The sequence below is a fragment of the Ciona robusta genome, chromosome 2, assembly GCF_009617815.1.
Source record: "Ciona robusta chromosome 2, ASM961781v2".
In the NCBI taxonomy this organism is placed as follows: domain Eukaryota; kingdom Metazoa; phylum Chordata; class Ascidiacea; order Phlebobranchia; family Cionidae; genus Ciona; species Ciona robusta.
Window position 1 is genome coordinate 8,168,046 of NC_143236.1, and position 24,998 is coordinate 8,193,043.

A 24,998-nucleotide genomic window follows, 5' to 3' on the forward strand; every position below is an offset into this window, starting at 1 on the left:
CTGAAAACAACATTTTGTGTAGGGTACTGTGGGGTAAGATGGGATACTGTTGGCACATAATGTCACAATTTCCTAACCGTGTTCTAGCAATCAACGACGTTTTTTAAAAGTCACGAGGATACCGTTATATAATTCTGCAAATTCAAATGGGAAGATAAAAGATAACGTAAACATGTCCCATCTTACCCCCACTATAGGAACTGTACAGCGCGGTGATAATGAATTAACAATGCCAGATCATGCGGCAATATATGCTGACGTAGGTGAGAAGAAAGCCTCTAAAGTTAGGAAGATCCTTCGTATTCATATTCAAGTTCGCCGGATCCATCGTATTCTTCTTCTAATATTGGCGACGTAGTGGTAACAACTGAAAGAGAAACGTTTTAATCAGAAAGAATTTATAGAAATATATAGTTGGGTGGGAGATGACGGGACACCTTTAGCACATAATATCCAAATATCCTGATCGTGTTTTAAACAATTAATAACGGTCTATACGAGTCGTGAGGATACGGTTTTTTAATTCTTTGAATGTTCTTTGTTTACTACTAAATGGGATGAGAAAATAGAATGAGAAGGTGTCCCATCTTCCCCACCCTACCATATTTGATTTCATGTGACTCTTGATTTGGCCAACTTAGGTCTTATTCCTATACCCGTGAGACTTTACCCACATATTATAAAGTGGGGCAAAACGGGACAAAACGATCAGGAAAATTGATATTTACGTGCTAAAGGTATCCCGCTTTACCCCAAGGTACTATACATCATAGAATGACAGTTCGGATGTCCATTTTCGACTAGATATATTAAACTAGACTACATCGATTCACAAATAGGAATTGAATGATACTTTAAACAATTGTGAAAAAACAACGTCAATGTTTTGAATTTCGTTTTTTAGTTTATTTAAGTCAAACCTGGAATCAGTTTGTCGTCCTCTGGCGTGAAATCCACTCCCGCTGCGGCTAAAATTGTAAAGAACGGTTACTTGTACAGAAATATATGAGAACAGAAGGAAATACTGATAAAGACTAGCAGTGTAATTAACAATTTATATTGTTTTGCTTATATAGTAGCTTGGGGTAAGATGGAACTTGTATTCGGTCTCTTTTCCCGTCGCATGTTGTAGAAAACAAAGAATCTTTACAGAACGATTTAATCACAGAGCCCGCCACTTTAAAAGTATGTTGTTAATTGTTTAAAACGAGGTTATTAAAAATGGGATTTAAAAGATGAATGTATCCCATTTTACCCCACTTTACTGTATATGCAACACACATATCACAGACGCATTACCAAATTAATAACAGCTAGATTTGTTTCGGCATTGCACACAATGTTAGTTTGGCACGTAACGGATTATTGCACCAACAACCAACTGTGGGGTAATTAGAACCACAAACCACGACAAAATCAAGTAAAGTTAATGTATCAAATCACCATGTATAGTAAGAGTGGGGGGAGATGGGACACCTTTATATTTTATTTCTCGTCACATTTGGTAGTAAATAAACAACATTCAAAGAATTATTAAACCACATCCTCATGACTCCCAAAGACCGTTGTTAATTGTTTACAACACGATCATGATATTTTGGTAATATGTGATAAAAGTGTCCCGTCTTCCCCACCCTACTATATATACAGGTATATAAGATGCCCTGCCATATACTATTGATTAGATGTGACCATTAAAATGCACATAAATATTGCTGGATTAAAAATCACATTAACTTCTTTCACATAGACTTTCTAACTTGAAAAAAAAATTGTTTTTTTTAATTGCTAAATCAAAGAACCTTCTTTGAATTTAAGCAGCAAAGAATTATGTTACGTCACCATAACTACACCAACCATGCAAGCCTAACCTTTTAATCCAAAAAGGTTGTTCTGTATTATAGACACCGGTTAATAGTTAAGGTGCCTTATTGCGTGGAAGTTAAACAGTCAACAAAATGATTGGTGGCACAGTTATTGAGACATTAGAGAATTTAAGATGTATGAGTATTCTCGTAACTTTAAAAGAAATCAGTCCTTGTCCAACCATAGTACATACATAGACAAAGGCCAATTGTTGTTGTTTTTAATTGTTTTTTTTACATACAAGTAAACACTATGTACAACTAGGTTAGTATAGTTATTCGTTTAAACCAGTCATCAGTGAAGCAGCACACTTACTTTTGAAGGTTAGGGCATAAAAATATTGAGAATTAGTTTAGAACTGCTATTTTTAAAACTAGAAGATATATAGTAGCGTTGGGGAAGATGGGACACCTTTTCATTCAATGTTCTCGTCTTTTTTTGTAGTAAACAAAAAAGTTTTACAGAATTATAAAACCGTATCTTCACGACTTCCATAGACTGTTGTAAATTGTTTAAAACACAATCAGGAATTTGGATATTATGTGCTAAAGGTGTCCCTTTTTCCCCACCCTACTATATGTTTTAATTATAAGTGTTAGGTGAATAACTATTTACATCTAAACACTCCACGAGTAACGCCGCAGATCTGTTTAATCAAATTTTCTTGAATGCTGGCGATGTCGGTGTAATCATCGACCGAGAAGACGAATTTGTCAACCGGTACAGACGCCATTTCGACGAGTTCCATTCTCTCGGCTTCACCCACGCCAATGGCGAATATCGTAGTTCCTGTGGATAATATAAAATATAATTTTATATATCTGCGATAGCAATGATCATGTCTATAAAAAAATGATAACGAAGATCGTATTATTAAAAGAACGAAGAGGAGGGAATCAACAGCAATTAAAACAACAATCGTTAAAACACGCTATGGATAAAAGGTGTAGAAAAGAGTGCTAGTTAAAGCTTGGCTGTTGCATCCAAAATATGCCCAAGAAACTGTTGTCTTAAAACAAAGTTGTTTAAAAACGTGGGGCCAATGAAAGGATATAAGTAATCAACGAAATAATATATAAAAGGGCAAAGCATTAAAACGACTGTGGAAAAAAATACTAGCCTTCGTTGAATACTGTGATTTTGGCTCTCTGACAAAAATACCCACCCCCCCAAAATATATCAGTTTGGTGTGACAATGTAACTACCATATACAATTATAAGAACACATTGGCCAATGCAATAACGTGTAGTAAATTTCATGAATTTGCTAACCCTGCTGAGCTGCTGATACGGTGCTCATATAGTTGAACGATTCTTGTTTAGTGAAATATAATAAGGATCTGGTGCTACGAAAATGTAACAGACCAAAATTAAGCCCAACTAATCAGTATAACTTACCTTCTCGTTTCAACTGTTGTGATGGTATTATTACGTCATCCTGACTTCTTCCGTCAGTAACAACCACAGCAACCTGTAGGACAAAGTATTTATTTCGTTACACTGATAGCATTACATTGGTAATATAAAGTTAGTCTAGGTATTTTTGGGACATGAGATCAAGTCCGCAGAAGGACATGTGGGACAAGAGTCGAGACAAGGACGCTTGAGTCGGAACAAGAATAGGGGTCTTTACTATCGCTAGAACGTTAAACGCACAGGGGTGTTGGGGTACAGATTTTGCTTAAATCCTAGGTCCCAAAGGACCTCTCCTATAGAATAGAACAGAATAGAATATCGTCCAAATCAGAGTGTTATTGATATACCATGTTTACCTTATCAGAGTGCGGTCTAGCATCTTCATATGCGCTCTGTAAGAAGGTCAGAGCAAGTCCCGTCTTAGTGTTACCGCCCATGTATACAAGACCGTCAATGGCGTCCAGAACGCTAGTCTTATCCACAGTTTGCTCAAAGTCAAATTCCATCCTGAAAAATACGCTTTAGTCAACAGGCGCATAATTTAACAGGTGTAAGACATGTGTACGAGAGATGCTTTATAGTGTTGTGACAAGAAAACAGATGTTTCGTATTCACCGTTCAGCAACTCTGATAACAAGATTCTGTGAGAGTGCAGTCCTGACGCAATCGATATAACAGCAATTGTTTTAATTCACCGAGGAAAAACTTTGAGAGTGTTAAGCCTTACGTTTACGCTTTTGTTTCTACGAATATTACACAATTTTCCTCGTTTTAAAACATCGGCTTTAGATGCTAACAAAGAACCTTATATATATACGGTTGCTCTCAGGTATTATATTTTGTCGCCATGGCAGTCATTGTTCATTTCACCCTGATTGAGTGTGACCATGCCCGCGAGGATAAAGCAAGTTACATTCATACGAATATTGCACAATTTTCTTGATTTAAAACATCGACTTTTTATGCTAAACAAATGACCTATTATATGTATACTCTTACTGCCAGGCATATTATACTTGTATTTTGGCTCTTTCGGCAAAAAATTTTGCTGACCGACGTTTCAGGGTCCTGTTCACTTTATCAGGGTGAAAATTATACGTTTATCAAAGTCTTACCTTGGATTATCATTGTACTGAATCATAGCGACCTGCACTCCGTCGTTACCGATGTTAGTGAAAGCACTGACAACGTTTATGAGAAACTCCCTTAGAAGGACGAAACCATCTTCGCCCACTGAAGCGCTTCCGTCAAGCACAAAAGCGAGGTCAACCCGCGCGTTGGAGCACCCGATACCGGAAGGGCTGGTAGGGGCTGCAGTTGGAACTGTGGGGGTTGGGGTTGGTTTGATTGTCGTTGTGGTTGGCGCTACTGTTGTGGTCGTGGCGATGCTAGTTGTGGTAGGTGCGACAACTAGAAATGATAGAAGCAGTTAATGGTTTTGTTTAATTGGATTATAAAGGAGGTTGAATGACAAACGAAGACCGTACTTACTTGGTGTGACTTGAAAATGGAATGAAATGTAATGTTTATGTCGATGCGAATGTGTTTTGTGATTCGAAATGTGTAAAAATGTTGTATGTGTATAATATGGAATGTAGTGATGTTACTTGTCGTATGCTCACTGCCATTCTTTTAAACTGAGTGAATAAACAACGGTGTCCAACATAAACACAATGACGTAAAGCGGGTTCCGCAGTTTTGACATAAACATGACGTCACTCGTGCGCATGCGTAAAACGGCACTCACGCGGACGACATCTATCGTCACATTCCGCCTCCGTGTCAAAGACGTTACCGCCCGGACAGTTCTTATAATGGAACCAGACGCAGTTCTGTCTTGCTTTGTTCCAATAGTATTTCCCAACCACATCGGTATCACCGTTCGGGTTACAATTCCCAAACGGTGGCTCTTGCCCGCAAATATCATTAGCGTCGCTGGAGATTGAATCGCCGACGTCAAGCTGGTCCTCGTCATCATCTTCGTCTGCATGGTTAGCCAAGCGTGCAAACCAATAAAGCGTGCGATACGTAATATTTATGACGTAATGATGGAACAATTAACATACGGTTTCCGAAGTTATCCGATCCAGTTAGCGGAGAAAATGAGACAAATAATAATTATGTTGATGCATTATATCTTGAGATATAATGCATCAGCTTTTATTGATGACGAATTAAAGTTATATTTGGTCTTGAAAACTGACTAAATAATTTTACAACAGACATATTGCATGCTTTATAAGACGATTAAAACGACGATCGGCGCCTGTTTCAACTGACGCAAAACTTCGGCGTATTTATGATAACATGCACACAGTTTTTATGGGAAGATTCGAGGATTTTCATTGTCTATATACGATATCATTTCTTGGTCACGAGACGTCGCTATTTCCTCACGTCACCACGCGATGGCGCGCCTGCAATTAGAAGGACCACTAAGTCGATTTATTTTGGTTTTTACACAAACACGTTTAAAAGTATTACTTTTCTTATAAAACGTAAATTCAAAACTGATATCAATTACTTGTTTTATAAACGCATCCTTTATTTTACTAGTTGTACTTAATGGTCCTTCATAACACAGGGCATATTTCGTGATGAGATTATTAAACCAAGGTGTATTAGGCGTTCAAAGATACCGACAAGCTGTAGAGATTTAGTTGAAATTCGTATTTGTCGTTCCTTAACACTTTTGAAAGCATTAATATAAAACTATGTTTCCTGTCACACTTGTTTTTACTATATTAACTAGCGGATTTTGTAGTCAGATTTAATACGAGCATCCAATATATATTAATGACGCACCGAAATGTTTGAGATAAAAATTGTGTAATATATATTTACCATTATAGTAATATGATATTTTGTTGGTATTGAAAAACATGTTCTGAGAAAGCGGGTATTTGGTCTTTTTTATGAGTTTATTTAAACCAGCGATGATACAGACGTATTATAATATGATGACTTCGATTACGGATTCTACCAGCAATTATAGTAAAGCGTTCTACTGTGTTAGTTATAAAGGCGAGCTACAGTATACATATAGTAGGGTGGGGGAAGACGCGGCACCTTTAGCACATAATATCGAAATATCCTGATCGTGTTTTAAACAATTAACAACGGTCTATGGGAGTTGTGAGGATATGGTTTTATAAATCTTTAAATTAAAAAAATGGAGTGAAAAGTTGTCCCATCTTACCCCACCCTGTTATAAAAGCGAAAATCACACCTAAACAGATATAAGGCATATTTGGTTATGCTGAGCAAGTATGCTGATTATTTAGATTACTATAGAAAGCGGTAAAAAGCGATTTGAACTGTAAGCTTTGTGTTCTGCTCGCAATATTAATATGGACGTTTGTTCTGTTGTGTTAAATTCGGGTATGAGGGGTCCGTGCTTTTCATGTAAGGAACTTGGGGATTTCTTTGCGGTGACGTCACTAATCCTGTTTCGCCCCTTTGTGCTCTGCTTTGCGGCCATGATGACGTCGTCGGCGCGAAACTGAAAGCAAGAGAAGAAGGGTTTGGGAGTTGCTTTTGGGATCGAGCCGTTTCGAGCGCGCTGCCGTGCCATGAGACGCCGCGAGCCGCGCAACCCCCGCCCTTCTTCTCGAGCTGGCAACACTGCATCAGATTCCTGAGCAGGCAACACTGCTTCAGAGTCGACGTTCGCGCTCTCGCAGGCTACGTCATCATGGCACTTCCGCGCGTCGCATGACGTCACAATCGCTATGGCGGCGTCTTTTTTAAATCGCGTAAACGATATACGTACATAAGCAACAGCACGAAAACGAATTTGCAAAATATTGAAACTTGAACTTACCGGTTGTGACATCCGGGGGTGCGGGCTCCTCGTCTACTGCAAAAAAAACAAGCTCAGTTTAAAATATTTAACGATGTTACGCAATATAAAACATCCATGCATGAAATAGCAAGCGAGTGTAAATGTATGCATGCAAATTGAGGATGAAATTGCCTGCCTTGTACGTTGTACATGTAGGTTCCAAATATGCTCCCGATCATTTACATGCAACCTCTAACTCACGCACGAATTAACTTCGAATCTGACACCTTTGTTGCAAGATGTTGAAAGGAATTATTTTTGTTATCGGGCTTTGCCCTTCAAAACATGCTGTAAGACTTCTCGATCTAACGGGAAAGAAATTAAAAGACCCCTGGACGGGAAAAGAACTTGCAAGGTAGTTAAAGTGATTGCTGGCTTCTTATTAATACGAAGGAAGAGGAAGAAGAAGAAGAAGGACCACCTCATGTAAGATGTCTATTCTACGTCCGAACCAAAGAGATTAACCTTGTCATCTGATTAATAATTGCGTTCGCGGAAGTTTTACCTTCAATTTCTTTTATTCCAGCGCAGATATTTTCCACTATGTCGGAAATAATGCTTTCAAGGGCGGAGAAGTTGTCCACGTTAAACACGTTGCCAGTAGAACTGAAATCTTCCAACTCGGACGATATAACCTTGCTCCCCACACCGACAGCTGCCATTAAGTTGTATTTGTTGTTCGCTTCTTCAATAGCGTCCACATTCCTGTCCTCACTGGCGTCACCATCCGTCATAGTGATAAGAATCTTAAAAGCGCCAGGTCGCAGCAGAGGCCATACTTCTCTATTGACAAACTCCAACGCACTGTAGGTCTTAGTTCCCGACCTCATTTGGATTATTCCCTGAACTTGATCAGAAATCTGCGCTGAACTAGCGACGTCCGAGTCCACCTCTATCATGCTGCGTTCCGAGAACTGTACGACGTCGACATGCAACGGGTTCCGTCTCTCCCCAGGGTTAAATGCGTCAACAGTTAACAAGATCCACTGTTTAACTCGGTCGAAATCCTCACGGTCAATGGAGTCGCTACCGTCGACAAGAAACGTGATATCGACCGGGTACTCCTGGCACCGATTGGGTGCTGCTGTGAAAATGATTTGTATGGATGGTGCAAACTACAGCTCGACAACAGTCACGCATGCATGCGACCGCGCGTTTCCGGAATCTAAATTATCTCCAATCATTTAAAATCGTGTGGACTATATGGGTTTTCTCTGCCAGAGAACAATATCACAAACGCAAGTGCAATACAGCAGTAGACACACGTCGGTTTAAATCTCATGTTTCAAAACTAGAGTTACGCAAGTGTAGTAATGCAGTCGACGCATTTTCGTCGGCTTAAAAGTCGTGTTTTAAAACTGGACTTACAGCAATTCAAAGTAAGCGATTATAGCGTTAGTATTTAGTACATGATAGTCAGATAGTAATAACAGCGAAGCAAAATCGCGGCTTTTAGTTAGGCAGATTAAGAGAGCGCTTGAGATAGAGTTTTAAGCAGGGCACGTATTTAACTAATGCGTTATAAAATTTGTCCTAAAGTTAAACATTTGTTGCTAAAATTTTAACGATTCAAATTTACGGTGAATCTTGTTGGATTCGCTTGGTCGCAAACTCGCATTGACCGCTATTGGGTTATACAGTAGTGTGGGGAGAGACGGGACACCTTCAGCATATAATATCAAAATATCCTGGTTGTGTTTTAAACAATCCACAACAGTTTATGGGAGTCGTGAAGATAGGTTTTATAATTCCTTTACGTTTTTTTTGTTTACTTCCAAATGGGACGAGAAAATAGAACGAAAATGTGTTCCATCTTCCCCCACCCCATCACTAAACAACTTCTTTTCGACTATTGTTATATTATTGGCGAGATATTACCCAAGATTCACGATAGTCGTAGGAGATATGAAGGCATTCAACCAACTAGGCGGCATTGATTAACTTATTTACCGCGTAATACCAGAGCTTATCGTTAGCCTTTCATCTTTCCGCAATCTCGTATGTGCAAATTTGATTTACTAAGCTTCTTATGTATAAACATTACGCTTGTTTACTGAGCGTTTTACATGGAAGATTGTATGTTAACAGTGTTAGCGTTTTCTATGAGTTCTACAAGCGCGTGGTCGAACAAATAGATCTTTTACAAAAAAATGCAAAACACGATAAAATCTCAGAAAAAACAAAAGTACGCAGCGTTTTAACTAAATGATGAAATGTGGTATCGCGAAATACTGTAAACTGAATATATATTTTTCAAACAACTGCAAAACATGATTGGATCTTAAAATGTACAGGCCTGAACGAATGTGCGCGACAAAGAAATGCAAACGGGCAAGCACGCCATGCAAGTGTACCTCACAACGATGGCTTAAATAAGACCGACTTACGTGCAGCGCAATCTGTAAAAAAATGAAAAAGAAAACAGTTAGCGAAAAAGTTACGGCACAAAAATGTAAAAGTTACGGCACAGCTACGAACACATAAACTTTATTGTACAGTTCTAAGAATGGGCCATTACAACGTGAGAATATAAGATAAACACTCCAGGGTGGCGGGTGCTTGTGTATAGCTTTGGTGCACCGGTCTCAGCATGCCACAACATCTGTGCTTATGTGGTGTATTAATATGAGGCCACCGGCGGAGGCGAGCATAAATGTCAGCCAACCCCGCGGAATTTACGAGGTATTTTGATAGATGTAATAACGACCAAACCAGGCTTACCTCCGGGCAACAATTCCCTTACAATCTCGCTGATCACTCCACGTAGTTCGTCTAAATCATAAGTCCCTGGGTGGCCACGAGGTCCCGGTTCCCCCTAAAAGCAGTAAAGTTAACGACGCGAAAAATCGAGGAGCGTTTCATTAAAAAAAGTTAACAACCGTGTAAAGTTTTGAGGTGCCTGTACAGTTGTACACAGTATCCGGAATTCGTCCGTTTTGTGTCTGTTTTGTCCGGATTTCGCTGCCGCATGCGAAATTGAACACAGGTTTGCATATACGACTTCGCACGCCGGATACTGTGTACAACCATCTGCCATCTCTAGTTGTTAAGACTTACTCTTGGTCCCCGATCACCGGGTACACCTTGTGCGCCGTCCAATCCGTCAGCACCATCTCGACCTGGTTCACCCTGGATGTTAGGACATTGTTTATTTCCTATAATACGGAATGCTTTGGAATTTGAGTATGAATAAATAAATATACTTGCTTCTTGATCGCGTGACCGGAAAACGACAGTCGTTATAACAAGAGTGTTCTGTTTCACACACCTCGTACCGGCTTCCGAGTTACCACATACGTAACCTTGTTGGGAATTTTATCATTGCAGCTATTTAAAGTTGGATTAGATAGATAAACTTCATACTGTACACCGCCGAATTGCTAACACTCACTTTTTATAGGCATTTTAGCTTAAAATGCATCAATACAGCTATCCAGCATTACTTTACCATACATAATTGTAAGCATTTATGACTTTGTAAAGTCTAACACTTTAATAGAGGTATTATATACTAGAACAAGGACAAATACACTACAGTGTACATTGTAAACATTATAGCTTAAAATGCATTGACCGAGCTTTCCAATACTGAAGCAAGGACAAACACACTGCTAAAAATGATTGACAATGCATGTTCTTTGTGTTTACTACCAAAAGGGATGAGAAAATTGAATGAAAAGGTGTCCCATATTTCCCCACCCTACTTTTAATACTAAAACAAGGACAAATAAACTACAGTGTAACTTACAACTAGACCAGAACTTCCGGGCAACCCTGGGAGTCCCAATTCACTTGATGGTTCGCCCTTCTCTCCTTTGCCTCCGTTCAAACCCTAATTAAGATAAAACGTAAACAACGAGGCCTCGTAAATTCCACCAGCTTTAAACACTTAGCATTCCTTTCGCTGCTAAAAACTGTTACGCAGCAGCAGTGACGATACAGACAAGTAAAAAGTCATGCTTCGCGTATTTTAACCCTTACATTTTCGAATAATGTTTCTGGAAAAAAATAATGTCGTTTTAGACATGCCAAATTTCGCTAGTACTGTAACGAGAATTTCTCGTTTGGTTAACGTTACAGTACTTATTGGCATCTCTGGATATAAAAGGATTAAAGAAAAAAATTATGCATAAAATGGTTGGAATCAACTGTGTACACATTCATAGAGTTTCCATACTTTAATTTACAAGTTCTTGCTTCCATACAAATATGCCCATATATAGCTTTATAAATTCGGTTCTATCCAAAATTAGTTCAAACCTGTGGTCCAATTGGTCCTCTCTCTCCTGCTAAACCACGTTGTCCCGGGAAACCAGATGCTCCCTGTGGACCTGGTTCACCCTGCCATTATAAACAGCTGATTTAGTCAAAATAACAATAAGTTTTAACAGCCAAAATACCGGATTTTTAGTCAATATTAACAGTGCAACTGTGCATACTAGCGTTTGTGAAAGTATTTTATTGCGTGTACAATGTTCCATAAACATACGCTCCTCATTCTTGAGGCTCGACCAAGTTTTAACTCTTGAAATTACGGACGTAATTATATAAACATTCGATTCCACAGCTCAGTGGTTAGGCGCTTGCATTGTAACCGAAGGACACTGGGTTCGAGGCTCCGTACTGATAGGTGTATGTGTCCCTGGGCAAAACACTTAACGAATGCTGCTATAAAGATACCTTGTCGCCATCGTCTCCGCGAGGTCCCCTTGGTCCTTGGATACCTGGTTGACCCTAAAATACAAACATAGTGAGACCTTCTATCACTTGAAGTGAAAGAGATATATCCAGTATACTTACAGGTCCGCCATCCAGACCGTCCAAACCAGCGACGCCTTCAACACCCTGTACAAAGGGGAAAAAATCGTCAAAAGAAGAACATAAATAACTAAAAAACGTCCAAAAAAGAAAAGAAAAAAAATAAATAACCAAAAAACGTCCAAAAAAACAAAAGAAAAAATCAGTATTCGCTCTTTGTTATTAAAAGCAACTTTAAAGTTACATGTTTACAGTCAATACTTACAGGTTTTCCAGCAGGTCCAGGCTTTCCACACAGTCCAATCATACCCTTGTTACCCTGTTAGAAACAAAAATAAGATTCGTAAATAAATGGATGTAACTTATTTACCCTTACGTCACGAAGAGACAGTCGTTATAACACGGGTGTTCTGTTTCATACACCTTGTACCTGCTTACAAGTTACCACGTATGTAACATATTTATCCTCGCATGGCGGGCCAACAACAGCCAATAGTTATAACGCAGTTATTCTGTTTCATACACTTCGTGCCAGCTTGAGAGTTATCATGTATTGATCTTGTTTTAAAACAATTAACAACGGTCTGTGGGAGTCGTAAAGATACGTTTTGTTTTAATTCTTTAAATGTTCTTTGTTTATTACGAAATGGGACAAGAAATCGAATGAACAAGTGTCCCATATTCCCCAACCCCTATTATATATGAAGTTTACCTTATTTCCTGTGTTTCCTTTATTACCGGTGTCTCCTTTCGACCCTTCTGGGCCAGTCTCGCCTTTGCCACCCTACAAACCAATTCTTATGTAAAAGTCGTTCAACGCATAACAGAGGTTAAAAAATAATGTACCAGTGGCCTATTTACCCTATAAAAGTAACCGATACGTTTTTTTTAGGCTAATATCCCTTTTAAATACAAAAATCAATTGTCATATAAAAAATAGTTGAATGTAAAACAGTAGTTACAAAACGATGCTCCATTGTAGCTTAATATTTATTTCATAGAATAGAAGATATTTTAGTCTTCCGTACTTTTAAAATATAATGACTAAAAATAGTGGGATTTTTTTCCAAGTTAAATTTTATGACAAACCTTTTCGCCAACTCCCTTTTCGCCCTGATCTCCCTGGTTTCCTTTGGTTCCCTGTCAAGATAATACTTGAGTTAAATAGAATAAAAATACAGAAGATTGTCAAGCAACAAATCGCTTTAAATTAGACAAAACTGAGGAAAAAAAACGGTTTGTTAAAATACACTAAAAAAGACGAATAATTACGTTTTCTATCGGTACCAAACAAGACGTTAGTTTATCTTAGAAAAAAGTTATTTAGAAACCTCACCTTTGGACCTTCTGGGCCGTCTTCGCCGATTTCTCCCTGTTAAAATATCGGTGTTAATTTAAATCGATATATAGTTGACCAACGAATAGGCTATTCAAATACTTTTATGGTTTATTTTTTTAACTAAGACTGTATTATTTCTAATTCTGAATCATTTATAAGGGATACTAATAAATAAATAAGTTTAACTTATATATCTTGGCGTGGCCTTCAACGACAGTCGTTATATCACTACGTATGTAACTTTGTGGGTGATTATTTTTAGGGTAACGTAATATAAAACGACTTAGTGAAAGTAATCATTATACGATACCTTGTCCCCAATATTCCCCTTCTGCCCGACGTCTCCTTTTTCACCAACGGTACCCTGAAACGCAAGGAATTTAAAACTTAGAAAATTATAGAACGTTCAATTAAATTAAGCAGATATACGAAAAGTATCCAGTTTTAAAACAATACACAGGTAAAGTCGTAAGGCCCAGTTAACAATAAGTCAAAGTAAGAAAGGAATGACTGTTTTATTGGCACAGGAATACTTGTTATTGAAAATTATCATTGAAAGTTTATCGTTAAAAGTTTACCAATCAGAATTAATGATGCCATTGCGTAAAATTGTAATAATCTGATGCTACGAAAACGTAACCAACAAAAATCAAGTCCAACCACTAGTAGTGATAGAGATACATATTTTGCGTAAATGGCATCGTCAGTCTCTTATTCAAATTGTCCCTAATTTTGCCTAAAAATTGCTGTTAAAACTTAGGCACAAGTATCTATGTGTGGCACATTGATAAAAAGTAATGCTTGAGTAAGATCTTAACGGCTAATTTGATGCGGGTTATTTACACAACACTCGGCACGTTCTGGTCACTGATCTATCAACATTGTTTGGCGCTCTGTGGACGTCACTATGTGACTAATGACGCTGTGGTATTCGTTGCATAGAAAGCGAGGAATGGTCGTCCAAGTAGTAAAGTTTTTCTAACATTTTTAGTAAATGAATGAATGAAACTTTGTTTATCCTCATATAGAGGGAAAATTAAAGTCGTTTTATTGTGAATGTTCTGTTTTATACGCCCTACACGCTGATTACGAGTTACCATGTATGTAATTTTTGTTTTGTTTTTCTGTATGGCTGACGATTCAGAATCCTAAATAGCGACCACTTGCTTAGATCGAGCCCTTACAGCAGATTGTGGCTTTGTTAAACGTACAGAGCTAAATCAATGCTTTCAACGTCGTGTATATAGATAGACCAACGCTGGTCTAAATCCAAAATCCCATGACGCCCCACCATAAGACCTTATACATGTAGATACCCCATGCGCATAGTCAAAAATACCTTTATTCCTTTTTTTCCAAGGTCTCCCTTTTCTCCGATTTCTCCTTTGAATCCAGTGTCACCTTTGTCGCCGAATTCGCCCTGAAGTTAACAAATCTTATAAATAATTTTAACTTGTAAGCGGGTCACGAGTTTAAATATTTTGATTTTGAACAATTTTCGGTAATTTTAAAACAATAAATTTTGATTTTTTTTTTTAGAAATTTTTCGACTTTTAGAAATTTTTCGTAACTTTTGTTACAAAATACACAACTAGTTAAACTCACCTTGTCGCCCTTTGCTCCAATGTCTCCGATTACTCCCTGTTGTAAAATACGTGTTAGTAAAAGGAGTGTGAACATAATTGCTTAATAGTTAAGCTATACCGCTCAATTTGTTATTTTATTCAAATCGAATGACGTGTGGACGGAATTAAATTCAGACTCTTAAAGCTGTCTATTGGTAATTTAACCAATTTGAGACAAAATCATGGCCTTGATTTGTTAAAAACACACAAGAAGACGAATAGTTACCTTTCCTACAATAATTTTACACAGCTTGATATAATTCGCATTTACGGTTAAAAATATAAGCCGTCGTTCTAATAAGCCGTGTCCATGGAACCGAAATCAAGTTTCAGAGTCGAAATAATAAACTAGAATTTAATCTCCCATACATGTTTGGCGGAACGACCTTGTCCTAACTTTTTGACAAATGTTGTCCACGGTTTAGTAGCCATGTTTACACACTGTCGCTATAACTCCACGCTCGACCAAAGCAAATAAAAGCAATGACCGATTAATAGTCAGAGTCCAGTAGGGTGGACAGCCAGATTGCAATTTAATAATCGGAGGCGCCAACGCGCAATCGTATTCTCAGCGACCTTAACAATTTTCAGACTTCGATGTGTTTGAACCGGAACGAATTTTTTCATATGAATTCTTACGTAAATTTCTCAGCAAAATTTGCTTGGTAATATTTCGCCTTAAATAACCAATACGCGATGTTCAAACAGTGGAAATTACGTGGAAATGTGTTCACACGTGCATAACGAAGTTATTATTATGTGCATTTGTGCGTATTCAACTTTTTTTTCGGGAAAAGACTTAGGAAAGATTATACTTTATTAAGCAACCGCGGGTTTTTCAACAAAAACCTGTTTAACATTAAAATCCAATACATACCGTGTTTAAAAAGCGGAACTTACTTGGAAAAACGCTTTCGCGCAAAAACATAACAAAGACGGTACGAGTTTTTTGCTTATTTAACAGATTTTAAACTTTAGAATGTTTGATTTGGAGCGAATTCCCAATTTATGGATGCTTTGCGGTGCGGGGTTACTTTAATTCTAGCGCTTGATTCCCCATAACCAACCCACGGTGTCTAAAGAGCGGAAATTACTTGGAAATGGGCTTTCGTACACACACATACTGGAGTTGCTAAGAGTATTTTTGCTTATTCAACATTTTTTCAATTAATGGATGCGTTACGGTTGGAAAATTTCTTTAATTTGAGCGGGGTTCCTTAAAAACCTGTTTAACATTAAAATCCAATACATACCGTGTTTAAATAGCGGAAATTACTTGGAAAATACCTCCGTGCACACACACAGTATAAGCTTTTATGTGAATGTGCTTGTCCGTTATAATATAGATTTCCAAAAAAACGACAGAAGCGTCAAATTAAACCTGAGAGTTCACTGAACAGACAAATACATGGCAAGTTTATAGACGTTCCAAGGAAACCTTTTACTTGCGGATTTTCACCGCTTTCATATACGGCATACGCTTGTATAAGTTTGCCAAACAGTGATATTTATATCTAACTTAAGTTTCAGCAGAAAGCGTCAAATATGTGAAATTCATCAGCAAAATTGATCGGTTTAAATTTGATTACGAAGACGAAGACTTTAACTTTGAGTTAAACTTCTAGTTTGAGGGTAAGCTTACACGTTTGACTTAAACTGCAACAAAACTGCAAAGTGGACATTTAAAGCGGAAGTTATAGGCTCACCTTAGGACCAATATCTCCTTTCTCTCCGGTGTCTCCCTTGAAAAGAAAACCGCAGTAGTTTAATTTATTGATACAAGCTCTACTGGCTTCGTAAAAAACTTTTGTGAATTTAACTTCCACTTACCTTGTTGCCCACTTCTCCCTGAAAAGCAGAAAACAGATTTAAATTGAGATACAGAATGTTGTATTTGGTACTGTGGGAAAATAAAGATGGAACACTTTTAGCACATAATATTTAAATATTCTGATCGTGTTTTAAACAATTAACAACGGTCTATGGGAGTCGTGAGGATACGGTTTTATAATTCCTTGAACGCTCTTTGTTAACTACCAAATGGGACAAAAAGTAGAATGAAAAGGTGTCCCATTTTCCCACCAGTGAAGGCGTACATATAATGTCAGCCAATCCGGTTAAATTTGTTAGAAAACAGTTCTAAATTGAGGTACAGGCTGATCAGTAAATTAAACCAAATCGTTATGCGGTAAGGTTATTAATACACCGGCGTCGAAGGTATTAACTTCAATGCCCTGGAGGAAACACAACCAAGTTGGTGGAACCCATAGAAGTATATTTTCTAGGCTTATTTTATAAGCGCGCCGTCGTCAGGAATTAATGAACAAAAATCCGGCATGATATGTTTGGACATTTTCTGCCACCATTACCTTGTCGCCGTCCAAGCCGTCAATACCAGGGATTCCGAGTTCTCCTTTTGGTCCTTTCTCACCCTGAACGCAAACATAGTTTTAATGGAGGATATCTATGTTAAACACATAATACATATTAGTGCACGAATAGAAACTTTGTACAAATTTGCTGATATGGTTTCCGAAGGTATTATTTGTGTGTGTTTGACTTCTCCAATAACCTTTTCAAACCAACGCATTACATAATAGCCAGTAAATATCAACTTTGCTTTTGCACGTGTGACCGCAGTTATAACACCTGGACTTTTATAATTGGATAAATTCTTACCTTGATCGGTTCTCCTTTCTGACCTTTCGGTCCGTCCGGTCCAATGGGTCCGATGGGAAGCTATAAAAAAGGTATTTTAACGCGGCTTTGTTATTTGCCAACTGGGTGCAGTCATTCCAGATAGTTTAATTTGGTGGTACCCGATCCTGGTTTGCACAGTGATAGTATTGATCTACGAATATAACTGACAGGGCTGTAAATTTTACGCTTTTAGGTGATTTAATTCATGTATAGTACTGTGGGGTAAAATTTTAGCACATAATGTTCAAATATCCTGATCATGTTTTGAACAATTAACAACGGTCTATAGGAGTCGTGAAGATACGGTTTTATAATTCTTTGAATGCTCTTTATATAATACCAAATGGGACGAAAAAATAGAATGAGAAGTTGTCCCCCACAATACTATATTTTCCGATTATATTATGTAGGCTACTTGTAAGGCGATTTTTGGATATGTATTTAAGGCTGTACTTCAACAAAATTCGTATGATTTTCCGAATATGTTGTGTACTTGTAAAGCGATAATTTTCGGGAATATTTTGAAGGCTGTAAAATGTAACCTTTGTTCTATGGAAAGATTTTACGAGAGTTCTGTAAGTCATAAAACATTTGTTGAGATAAGAACTCGATTGTCAGCTGCATAATTAAATCAACGGTTCTATAAAAAATGTTATTGCCAAACGTTCTGTAAATTATAAAGCTTTTGTTTTCTGTAAATTATAAAGTTCTGTAAGTAATAAGACTTTTGTTGAGATAAGAATTCGACTGAGAGTTGGATAATTAATGAGGTTCGTTACACCTGGCTTACCTCGCAAGAGCAAGTGCAGTTATTGCAAGGTGCTACTAAGTTTGCAGGTCCATGGGAGTAACACTGAAACACATTAACCGTTAAGCGATACCAAGCAATATTTTAATAGAAAAAAACAATATTTTTAATAGAATAAAACACATTACAAATGCAACATCTAATTTAAGTGTGTGAAACACAAAATAGCCTAGAAATAATTTATGTAAAAATTAAAAATTTGATTATTTATGAGAAGCAATCAACTAAACAATTTTTTTGTAGAAGACCAAAAGTCGTGAAATTGAAGAATGCTCTTTCTTACGTCCTGAAAATAAAAATAATAGATAAACAGAAGCGCAATTTAGTGTATATACATATATATACATATTTAACACAAAGTTTTTAATGGTATACATATCCTATTTGTCGATGCTAACTTATGGTTTAAAAAAATCTAAAGATTCGCAGCAAACATAGGTTATTTTTACATTTTTTGTCTATTTTTTTTTGAATAAAATAGTTTTTATATTCTCACTGTAAGCTCGTTGATGACGTCAGCCAATACGTCATGAGACTTCATCTCAAAGAAAGTTGAGGTTTCGTCTCTTCCAACTTTGGCTAACTTGTTCAAAATGATTGTATCAGGACACAAGCCCTCGTTCCAAACATCATTCTGAACTCCACTAAAAATGCAAATAATTAGACTTCAAGCCAAAAAACTATATCTGACATATTATATGTTTATGTTGCCAGCATTTGCGTCATGCTGTGGAAATATAAAGTGTTTAATGTTTACCATTAAGCGTCGGTAAAACAGTGATAAGCCACTATCAAAATAAACAGAGAACCTCATTGAAAAGACGAAGTTTAAGGTTCACAAACTCTGAGTCACAAAGCATTATTCTTTATTACGATTGTCAACTTTACTAGAATAGCCTCCATTGTTCGCAAACAGACAGTTAAAGGCACCAACGTTTTGTATCAGAACAGGAACCTAACACTTCGGCTCTATTTGTGTTTAGTTACAACGCTTGGATTCTCGTGTGAACTTCAACTTTCTGCCAATTTTTGAATGGCAAAGACAGGCAAATTCGCGGTATGAGATGTATTTTTGTTGAAGTGTATTTTGCTGCTAATGGCCAAACGGTTGAGTACTTTTTAATGTTGTGCATATTCTATTTTGACAACAATTTGCAAAGAGACTTTTAGGATCTAGATTTTAAACTTTGAGTGTTATCTTTTAATGTAAATACAACGTTTACTTGTAATGCTTAGAATGCCACTAGTACAGTGAGGACTGCTCGTCCTCAAAACAACTTTTAGCTGGCACCCCTTGCACAGATTATATAACGAAATCTTGGTTACAATTTAACCGGAAATTTAAACACCCCCTTTGGGCGGAGCAAAGTTCAGCTAGGTCATGCCCTAAAGACATTTGTACAACTTTTCATGGAACTTAACGCAAGGGGTCTCTAAGCCCTTGACCGTTAAATAAACAAGCTGTAGGCTACTAGTTTGCCCACTCTGCCGGACGTTTAAATGTCACGAAATGATTAATACACCCAACGTTGTGTTCGTCGCCATTGGGACATGATCTTATCACTCAGTTTATGTTATCAACCGGATCTATAAACTTGTGTAAGGGACCGCATTTGAGGTCCAGGTTTAACTATATATTTGAGATGTATTATTACGGAAAGTCACCCTTTCTAGTGAATCTGGTCACATCATTTATGTTTAGGCGCCAATGAATAAATAAATGTAACTTGCTTTTATCCTCGTGTGGACGAAAAACGACAGTCGTTATAACACGGGTGTTCTGTTTGACACACCTCGTGTTACATTACGAGTTACCACGTTTCAATAAGGGTTAAAAATTCCAGATGCGTAAAATTAGTAGTTTAAACCAAAAACGTGAAAATATTAAATGAGTACAGACCGAATGTGAAGCTACGCTTTAAAATAACTGAGCGTGGTTAAAATAGTTCTGGTATTTTTGACAATCGAGAATATTGATATAAATCTACTTAAAGCTAGAATTGAAACGTAAAAATATGTATAGTGGGATGGGGGAAGACGGGACACCTTTAGCGCGTAATATCTAAATATCCTGATCGTGTTTCAAACAAGTAACAACGGTATGTAGAGGATACGGTTTTATAATTCTTTAAACGTTCTTTGTTTACTGTCAAATGGGACGAGAAAATGGAATGAAAAGGTGTCCCATCTTTCCCCACCCTACTATAACTTAAATGTGTAAGTGTTATTAACTCACTGGCATTCCCGGGTGACGGAAACTGGAATAACTGTGACTCCAGCTGCTTTCAAACCAGCAATAGAGAGCTCAATGTCATCCATAGTCACACTTGGGTGGCTTTTACCATTCGTCATTAAAATAACGACCTGGAATCAAAGAGTTCGCGTTGAAATTATATATAGTGGTATGAGGTATGATGGGATGCCCATATGTCCCATAATGTCCCATATCCCATATTTTGTAATCGTGTTTTAACAATTAACAACATTCTTTTTTGGTCGTGAGGATGAGCCTATGTAATGATTCTGCTATAGGGTCTACAAGTAGCATAATTTCGTATGAATACCTTGTTTACGTGACACTACAACAACATAGGGTGTTACACGACAAGCGAGTATACTAAATGTTAATGCCAAACAAAAGTATAATTAAACATTCTATTTGGGTGAAGGACACTAATTTTATTATACAATTGATTGGACTTGATTTTTGTGTTGCATATTTCGTAGCACCAGATCCCTAAACATTGTGTTGATCAATAACTTGAGAATTAGTCGCTTACCGGCTTTGGGGTTTGTGGGGAAATCTGCGTAAGAAGTTCTTCCGGGCGTGGCTCGCTTTGGAAATGGTCAACGGTCGCGTTCAAGGCTGAAAACCGAAAGAAGCAAGAGTTAAAATTGAATGTATTGCATAAAAAAACAGAGATAGGAAGACAAGAAAGCATTGCTCTAATGAGTAAGTACGTATTACAATTATCGTCATTTTGGCAATAATTACATCCTGTATTAAAAGAGCCATTATTACATGACCGATGCCGACAGAGAACACTTACGTGCTCAATAATCTTTGCAAAATAAAGACTAATACAAGAAATACCTTTGTTAAGGAAAGATCCTTCACCGAGGAAACCGAGAGTAGATAAGGCTTGTTCAATACCGGACATTAACCCCCTACGTGTTGATGGATTGGTGTAATCTTCGAAGGAGTTAAGATGGAGAGGGAAGAGAATGTCGCTGCTGAACTGTAGAGTAAACAGAAGATGTAAGACTTTAAATGTAAGCAAACTGAGATATGAGAAAAACATCGCCCAAAAAACAATTGCCCGACTAAAAAGGATCTATACGACGAAAAGGGGATTGTGGCCTGAATAAAGCAGTCAACATATTTTGGAGGGTGTACAGGTATTATCAATGTGAAAATAACTAAGAATACAAAGCGTTCGTTTAAAATTGAACTGATGAATGAATGCAACTTGTTTATGGCAAATGGCCGCGTGGTGAGGAAAGGACAGTCGTTATAACACGAGTGTGATTTGTTTGTATGAATAAAGATTTGAACAACTCATTTTTAAAACTACTTGCATTCTATTATATGTGGGTGATGTCCACTGGACCCAGAATTTAGGTTATTGATCCATTACCTGCATTATTCCCAGCCTTGTTTCTGTTCCTCCGTATTGAATGTTTTCAGTTCTTCCGATCCTTCTTACTAGTTTCCGGAGGAACCTCATCATCTTCGCGTGGTGGTCACGGAAGCAAGCGCTGCTGTCCACAGCCATGATGATGTCATTGGCACATTTTGGTTGGATGATAGCTAGAGAAAAATACTTCTTGTTAAAATAACTAGGAATGAAGGCCGGTGTGTGGGAGACCTGTGGAAACGGTGTTATAATTGTAAAAAAATTTGTTTGTATACTACCAAATTGACTAGAAAAATAAAATAAAAGGGTGTCCCATCTTCCACACCCTACTATATTGTTTTGACACGCATCCATGAAGTTGCTTTACGGCCGTAGTATGCTATCACCTTGGTATATTAAAACGCCATTACATTTTATACGTTCGTACAAGTCAGCAGAAGGACAAAATTTACACCTCTGCAAATAGCAGGGTATTGGATACACACGACGGGCTTAATAATATTGACACACGTTAAAGCCAATGTGGAAGTCGCCTCCCACGTAATAGACACCCTTGAGCGACATAACTCTTATCTCGATGATATACCATTAGAAACCATTTGTGGTATAGGTTTTCGGTACTTTTGTGTATCAATTACATTTATAGTTAATTGAAAATTCAAGTATACAGTCACACATAGTGTGGAGTAGAAGGGGCACATTTTTTATTCAATGTCTAAATATTCTAAGCGTGTTTTAAACAACCACGCTATTTTTGAGCCGTGATGATTCGATCATATACTTCTTTGAGTGTTCTTTACTACCAAATGGGACGAGAAAAAATGAAAGAAACATTGTCCCATCTTAACCCAGCCCACTATATTTACAGGTTTTCAGTCCGTTTGTGTACCGGGCAACTATACGCACAGTTAGTTGAACGCTCAAGTATGCATCCACATATTGTTTGATGATTATACACAACCTACGTTAGTATTGCTCGCACATATGTTATCACTTCTTTTCGGTCATGATAACGAAGAACGGGGAGTTTTTAAAAGTGAGAAGACGGGTACTAACGGTAAAACAACAGTTGTTAAAACACACTTGTTGATATAACAGAAAAATATCTTTTTGGATAAAAGACGTGGCCGTTACACCTTACAGAAAATACAATGTAAATTAAAGTGAACAACATTAAATATTATTAGAACTCTATAACGTTTTGAATAATACAATGTAAATAAAAGTAAACAACATTTTAGTTAATTTATTGTATCGCAACTTACGTGCTGGGGTGTTCTCACAGCATTTGCACGAGCATTCGCCGAGCATCGTGTCCGGAGGAATCGGTTCAACTTCCAGAAGCGGATCGTCTCCCTGGACGTTCCTCACGCTAGTTTGCATCTTGTGACGCTTTCCTGATGCATCGGTGTTTATCAGCAGTATCAGCGCTACTGCCACGCAAAGAACCTTCATGGCTGTTAATGAGGTCTTATGATGCAAGAATTAAAATTCCTACTTAAAATCCTGCAGAAAGATTAATCTATAGTAGGGTGGGGAAAGACGGCTTACTTTTAGCACATAATATCCAAAGATTCTGATCGAGTTTTAACAAATTACAACGGTCTATGGAAATCGTGAGGATACGGAGAATGTTCCTGTTTTTTTATAAAATGAGACAAAAAAGTAGAATAAAAAATTGTCTCATATTCCCCCACTCTATTAAACTACAATCGTGGATAAGTTACCGCTGTGCGCAAACAAAGCTATAATTGCGTTAAAGCGATAAAGCTAAAAGAGAGTGAAAGTTTACTTAACCCCACGTTCAAAGCTCCGCCACAATGCGCTGAAATAGATATGATGTCAAATGCTATGCGACGGCGTAGGAAGTGTACAATTCTCACTGTCTGAGGGGATTACAGCAGTCGCGTAACCGCCCATATATACAACGCCCGGTAAGCCCACTGATAAGGTCGCCAGCATACGTATCTTATACTCGTTAACCACATCTTATATTCATATGATTTACAAGCTATGTCGCCCCGATGAGCAAATACAACTTCGAGCAAACCGGAAAGTGACGGCGAGGCCACTGTTATGCAAAACGACAGTGTCGTAGCGTTTTCTCCGCTAGAAAAACATCACCAATCTTGCAATCTGTTAACTGATACATTTTACAGAATCGTTGAAATAGGATGATTGAGCGAAATTCTTTTCCGAGTATCGCGTCCTATAACAACTACAGGTGCCCTATGAAAACATTCGCTGAACGCCGTTTTCTGGGAGTGCATATTCACCCGCGTTATCAGTAATTCCCACGATACAGTTCAAAGACACGCAGCAAATACTTCTATTCCCTAATCACAAAAACATATTTTTTCACATACAATGTGAACGTAAAAGTCCAACAGTGTTTTCAAAAGATAACGTCATAAATTACGTCATGAAATACGTCACGAAATACGTCAGTTAAGTAAATGCGCCACAAGTCGGATTGAGCAACCTATAATTAGTATTGTTTAGCAAACACTTATTACCAAAGCGCTGCGACCAAGTCCACTGTACGCTCACAATAATTCCGTTGTTTAACCTGCAATTATTGTCTCCCGTAACCCCGCGCGGTCGAATGACTTATAATCAAGCGGTGGTAATGACTCGCTGTTGACCTTGTACAGGATCAACCAAGTAATCGCCTTTTGTGCCAAAAACACGTAACGGCCCCTAACTATTGTAACCGCTCCTTTCGATTATTTTCTGCTCAAACCTAAATTTCAAGCTACATGCAAATGCCCAGCGATTAAAAGTCGGTTGAGCTTTCAGTTAAACCTTTCATAATAAACATTCTACAGCAATCCAGCCGTCGCTCGGGCTTGTTCGCAGTCGAAGCAGTTTAACTTAAGACCATAAGTGCCTGTTGGCAGATAAGACCCCGCCTTGGCATCACTTCGCCCACTTACGTCTGACTGGTGACGTGGGCCAGCAGGGAAAGTCCCCCAAGGGAGAACGGTTTCAGCTGCCGGCTTGA

At 37.8% G+C, this 24,998-nt stretch overlaps 2 protein-coding genes across 2 annotated transcripts; both read right to left on the reverse strand.

Annotated features, from left to right (window-relative positions):
• Positions 1-909: 909 nt before the first annotated feature.
• LOC149740862 (matrilin-1-like) lies at positions 910-18,423 on the reverse strand. Its single transcript, XM_089872632.1, has 27 exons — positions 18,339-18,423; positions 17,528-17,587; positions 17,218-17,280; positions 16,679-16,696; positions 16,555-16,590; positions 14,829-14,864; positions 14,563-14,643; positions 13,534-13,587; positions 13,221-13,256; positions 12,974-13,024; positions 12,597-12,668; positions 12,150-12,203; positions 11,927-11,971; positions 11,807-11,860; positions 11,387-11,467; positions 10,875-10,958; positions 10,184-10,255; positions 9,848-9,941; positions 9,514-9,525; positions 7,632-8,210; positions 7,106-7,141; positions 5,030-5,266; positions 4,398-4,692; positions 3,639-3,789; positions 3,265-3,337; positions 2,482-2,655; positions 910-968 (listed from the first exon to the last, which is right to left on the reverse strand). Exons 12-27 carry the CDS (start codon positions 12,189-12,191, stop codon positions 910-912), a joined length of 2,088 nt encoding a protein of 695 aa, XP_089728758.1. The 5' UTR covers positions 12,192-12,203; positions 12,597-12,668; positions 12,974-13,024; positions 13,221-13,256; positions 13,534-13,587; positions 14,563-14,643; positions 14,829-14,864; positions 16,555-16,590; positions 16,679-16,696; positions 17,218-17,280; positions 17,528-17,587; positions 18,339-18,423.
• Positions 18,424-18,825: 402 nt separating this feature from the next.
• Positions 18,826-23,518, reverse strand: LOC149740863 (uncharacterized). The gene is made up of 6 exons (XM_089872644.1): positions 23,260-23,518; positions 21,995-22,167; positions 21,451-21,595; positions 21,137-21,222; positions 20,593-20,720; positions 18,826-19,000 (listed from the first exon to the last, which is right to left on the reverse strand). Exons 1-6 carry the CDS (start codon positions 23,447-23,449, stop codon positions 18,841-18,843), a joined length of 882 nt encoding a protein of 293 aa, XP_089728770.1. The 5' UTR covers positions 23,450-23,518; the 3' UTR covers positions 18,826-18,840.
• Positions 23,519-24,998: the final 1,480 nt, after the last annotated feature.